At 29.0% G+C, this 5,864-nt stretch overlaps 1 protein-coding gene across 1 annotated transcript; it reads right to left on the reverse strand.

Annotated features, from left to right (window-relative positions):
• Nucleotides 1-1,502: 1,502 nt before the first annotated feature.
• Nucleotides 1,503-4,044, reverse strand: LOC8285998 (LOB domain-containing protein 1). Its single transcript, XM_002526294.4, has 2 exons — nucleotides 3,198-4,044; nucleotides 1,503-2,291 (listed from the first exon to the last, which is right to left on the reverse strand). The coding sequence occupies exons 1-2, from the start codon at nucleotides 3,453-3,455 to the stop codon at nucleotides 1,944-1,946; spliced, it is 606 nt and encodes a 201-aa protein (XP_002526340.1). The 5' UTR covers nucleotides 3,456-4,044; the 3' UTR covers nucleotides 1,503-1,943.
• Between the last annotated feature and the right edge of the window lie 1,820 nt (nucleotides 4,045-5,864).

Raw genomic sequence — 5,864 nt, forward strand, 5'->3', positions numbered from 1 at the left:
TATGTGAAATTTGAATTTCATAATCAATAGTTTGAATATATGAGGTAAATAAAACATGCATGTATTGCTAGTCTAAGTACAAGAAATATCTACACAGACATCACCGACTTGTTTACATCAAAAACGAAACATATGAACTTGAAATTAGACAGACACATGCAATGTCAATTGAACGATCATTGTTGTAAAGATCGCAATATATATTTTCAGTATCTCATTTCTAGAATTCCTGTCTGCAAGTTTATTCTTATGTTTAGAAATAAAACAACAATTTTTTGTTTTCTTGTTACGCCCGGAAAATGAAAAAACATTGCAATTGTTTTGTCATTTTACGTGCAAAACAAAAGGAGAAAGAAGAGTAAAATATAACCACGGACTTGTGACATTTAACAGGGAACAAAAGGCCAAATTCGTTGCAAATCCACATTGTCTGGAGCTAAGGAAGAAATTGTGTGCCAAAGAATTTGATGGGAACTTCATTTTGGTAGTAATTTAATTTCTCCTTTTTAATACTTTTTAATAATGAGTAAAATATCGGATTCGAGCTTCTTTATTGATTAAATATTTATAAAAATAATAATAAAATGATAGTTTAAAAAAAGTATTAAGTTTATTATAGATTAATCTGATGTAAGAATTGGGAAGGTCTGGAATTTGAGTTGTTTTTGTCACCTTTCATTAACATTCATAAGAATTTATTATTTAAAAAAAAAAAAACAAAGATGGGATATTTTCCCTTGTTTGGTCTTCTGGTCAAAAGATGTGCATGCCTTATGAATTCAATTCTCAAAGCTCTGTATTAATGTCGGGTGGGTGGTGGCGGAGAAACTGGTAATGTATGAATATGCCTTTTTTAGTATTGGTAGAGAGAAGCCCATCACTCGTTCATGTCTCCATTTATGGGATTCTTTTTAGGGTAAAAAAGAAAAAAAAAAGAAAAAAGATTTGCCGTGGAGGAGTTGATACAGAATACTTGACGCCTTTAATTATAATGGTCAAACCGGTGTTCAAACTAGTCCACACTACGAACATTCATAAATCTAATTACATCAATTTAACTAATTTAAGTGATCAATTCTAAATCTTAATCAATATGATTAACTGTATAATTATTTTCCATGTTCTATGTAAAAGCAAAAGCCCCCAACTGCCTGCTACTTTTCATTATACTTGATGTTATCCACTTTAATGGAAAACCCTAATTTCCCTTTTACCAAAAAAGACAAACAAAAATTCTTTATGAATATGTGGAGTTAATGAAATAGAAAATTCTAGCAACTTAGTTACTTGATGAGGAGCCACTGAAACTCAATAAAGAAAAAGGAAAAATTATCTCTTAATCCAACTATTAAGCGATGGATTAATAATATTGAAGATTGGATGAAGAACTTTAAAGTTATCCAAGTCATCATATTAAAGCATAATTAATCAAGAGATGGTCAAAAGATTATTTTGACAAGGATTTCTTTGAAATATCAATGTTAAGTAGTAATGATAGTAGGTGACCATAAAGTTATTCAATTAAGATTTAGTAAATCAGTACAAATAGACTGAGAATAAAGGCATCTCTTTTTACCTAAGTAATTTATAAAATTAAAGATTACATGGAAGGAAAAAGATAAAGAAAAAAAAAAAAAAAAAGAAAGAAAGAAGGCCAATCTGCTTTGTCTCAGCTTTTACAAAGAGATTAGATCTTAGAGCTTACATAAATTTTTTAATTTTTCCCTCCCAGATTCATTACACACTATTAATTACCTATAATCCAATTATAATTAAGTTAATTAAGAATTTATTAAAATAAAGAAAATTAATGACCTTAGACTTCTCCTTCCCATCTTCTTGCCTTAGGGTTAGGAGAACTTCATTGGAACATTAATTTCTTTTTTTTTTTATCCTTTAAGGATACTGCTAATTACTAATTAAGCTGTGATTTTATCATTAAATTATGTCCAGAGAGGCTCCCACATCGTCCCTAAATTGCTCTCGTCAAGGAAGCAGGGGTTGCTCTGGTAGCTTTGAGGAGTGGTGATGAAGTCGTCGATGGATTGTTCTGATGATTGCTGAGGAGATTGTGCCATTTCCATGTAAATTAAGGCCATAAGATTAGCTTGCTGGCATTGCATATTGACTACTTCAGCTTGTGCTTTTGCTAATTGTGCTTGTAGCTCATTAACTTGTTTCTGAAGCTGGCAAATTGCTCCTGCACAGCCATAAACTGGGTCTCTGATTCTTGCACTTGCTTCATAGACCATGCTGCTCACTGCATCAGCCCTTTGTGACTCTGGTAGTTCCTGAAATTTTTGATCGCTCTTTCATTAATAAAATTTCGCTGAATACTAAAGCAAAAGTTAAGTGATTAGTATAGAATATTATTTTTGACTAATTCGCTCTATCCTTATTAGAGTTTGAAATGGAAACTTAAAGTTTTAGAAATGACTCTAGAACCAATCTAATTTAGAAAATATAAAAATACCGAATAGATAGTGACACTTAGGGTTATTAATCTTTGAAAATGAAGGATACTAGAAGTCAACATAACCAAAATCCTACTTTAAACTATAGAAAAGTTTGTATTTTTACTGTATAGTCACTATAGACACCTCATTTTCTGTTTTGTTTTTCTTTTCTTTTCTTTTCCTTTCTTTCAAACTTTGAGGCTCTCTCAGGAAAATTCTGTATATTTTGGTGTGTGTCCACAATTTAGACAGACTTTCTAATTTAAAAGCGGTGAGATCTATATGAGCAAAACCCTGCTAAACCCTTTACACATTTAATTTTTAGAAATGTCATTTTCTTTTTGGTTAACCCTGTTATCCACGGCAGGAACCTGACCTGCCCTTCAGACTTTTTTGAACCAATTTTCCACTACCCGTGTCTTTAAACCAAAAGGAAAATCGGGTACCAATTTTTTTCTCTGTTTTGATTTTTTTTTTTTTTTTTGTCACTCTTCTCAAGTTAGTCCAAATATTTAGATTTCAAGTAGAAGGGTTCGGACTCGAGATATCTCTGTGTTAGCAGGTTTACTTTTGTAAACTTGGAACACAAATAAGATTGATACCTATTTTTGGATAATGCAGGCCACTCACTCTAGTGATATAACCCTATTTAAATCCAGTTCAACAATAACTCGTTTAAGATGCTATAATGACTATATATTAAGGAGTAACAAAGATGATGCGAATGGTAAGAGTACGTACCTGCAAGAACTTAATGATATTGCTAGCACCGAAAACGCGATGAGCAATGGTGAATTTAGCAGGTTCGGTAGGAGGAAAATAGGGCGCCAAGACGCATTTATCAGCACACCGTCGCCGCAATATTTTACAAGCAGCACAAGGGCTAAGAATTACTGGGGCTGGAGTCAAAGGTGGAGAAGATGAAGAAGTAGGAGAATTAGAAAGAGAAGGAGAAGACGAATTAGCAGAAATGGTAGCAATTGCTTCACTGCAATCCATAGTCCAAGACAAGAAAATTTAAGAACAAAAAGAAATAATTAACTCAAGAAAGAAGGAGAGAGAAGGAGGGAGAGTGGAGGTGGGGTTTAAAGAGTCAAGAAATGGAAGGTATATATAGAGAGAAAGCAGAGGTCTGTGTTTCGTCATCTTCTATTGAATGCTACGTCATCCGTTGAATTTCCTATTTTCCTTTTTTATTTATTTATTTATAATATATTAGTTGCGTGGCTGCTGGCGCGCGTTTTCTTTCTTCCGTTTTTCTCTTTTCCTTCTAATTTAGTTCGTTAGGTTTGTATCTGTTTGGATTTTATGGTAGGAAAGGTCTAGCGGTTTGACAAGAAAACATATGGTAAATCCCTTTTTTCTTTTTCTTTTTTATTATTTTTATTAGACGGTAGCTATATAATAAGGTAACGGTCGCTTATCCCTCCCTGTGCATAATGGTGGTGATAAGTTTTAATTAATATTTCATTTATAAATAAAAGAAAATTCAAAATTTAGATGTTATTTAGATTCTTATGATTAAAACTACTAAACTGCCTTATTGATAAGGACTAGATTTTTATATTATTATACATAGATTGAATATTAAGTATTGGTATATTTATTATTAAATTTCTGAATTTGTTAATTTCATTATATTGAATCTCTAAAATTTTTGTTTTATTTTATTGAGTTTTTATATATTTATTTTTGTTTGAATTAAGAATTTTTTTTTATACACATTTCATAAGATTTTTAATTATTTTACACCTTTTCTTTCACTAAAAATTATTATATTCTTAATCAAAATAAAAATAAAAATATAAAAGCTTAGTGAAATACAATAAAAATTAAATATATTCAATAAAATAAAACTGAAAAAATTCAAGAGTTTTAAATTGCGATTTACCTTAATTATTATATAATATATTATGACTATTGTATTTCACAATTTCATAGTACTTTTTTTTTCCTTGACTGCACTATTGCTTAAGACTTGAAATGTTTCTTCTTTTCTCCTTTCTTTTGGAAATAAAAACAAGAAAATGAACTTGATATGTTATGTGAATTTATTTGTTTGCGTGTATGAGGAGTTTTACTATCTATCTAATTAACAACAAAAGATTAGTAATACAGTCTTAGTATTGGGTTTATTAAGAAACGGTGTAGAATCGTGCATGGCGGGTGCTGTAAAATAAAGAATAAATAGAAGAATAAAGAGTATTGTAAAATAAAAATTAAGAATAAAGTATATACAGAGACAAGGAAAAGTAATTTTTTTGTATATGTATGTGTTTATATTTTTGTATGTTTTATTTCATTTATTGTAACACCTATTTATAAGTGTAAAGGGTTACAAAGATAGAGTTTTATTTATACAAAAAAATATATATATTCATAGCATAACGATAGATATCCAATATAATCCAAATATTATTATAACACTCCCTCTTGAATATTTATTATAATAAATATGCCTTACTAAAATCTTACTAAGAAAAATCTTATGGAGAAAAATTTTAGTGTAGGAAAAAGAGTACATTATTCATTTAGAAGTTTGCACCATCACACTGCCTCGTTAAAAACCTTACTAGGAAAATCCAATGGGACAAAACCTAAGCTAAGAAAAAAAAGTACAATGCATCAATATCTCTTCTCATGAAAACATAACTTCTAACAAAGATCTTTTACTCGGCACATGCTAATTTTATTCACTAACTTTTCAAATGTTGTTGTAGGAAGCATTTTTGTAAATAAATCTATCAGATTATCAATAGATCGAATTTGATGAACATCTAAAACTCCTTACTTTTGAAGTTCACGTGTGAAAAAAAACTTTGGAAAAATGTAATTGGTTCCATCTCTTTTAATATATCATCCTTTAAGTTGGATAATACAAGCAGCATTATCTTCGTATAGCACTGTTGGATAATAAGTTTATTTTATTTTTTAAATATAAAAAGAAAAAAAGTAATTCTATCTTGAATTTTATTTTAAGCAATCTTGCTAATAACGTATTGTGAAATAAAGAATAAGAAGAAGAATAAAAAATATTGTAAAATAAAAATTAAGGACAAAGTAAATAAATAGAGAAAGGAAAGTAATTTTTCTGTATATATATATGTGTGTATGTATGTGTTTATATTTTTGTGTGTTTCATCCCATTGATTGTAACACCTACTTATAGTTGTAAAGAATTACAAAAATAAAGTTCTATTCATGCAAAGAAATCTATTCATAGGCATAATGATAAAAATTCAATATAATCTAAATATTATTATAATAACCTGTTTATTATTAATAAAAGAAAAAAATTATATTTCTGGTATAAAAAAAATTACTGTTGAAGGTACTGTAAAAGAAATAATAACAAGTTATAATTTGGTTTTTTTTTTTATTTTATTTTTTTTGGAAAATAAATTTCTA

This window comes from Ricinus communis, chromosome 8, assembly GCF_019578655.1.
Source record: "Ricinus communis isolate WT05 ecotype wild-type chromosome 8, ASM1957865v1, whole genome shotgun sequence".
NCBI lineage: Eukaryota > Viridiplantae > Streptophyta > Magnoliopsida > Malpighiales > Euphorbiaceae > Ricinus > Ricinus communis.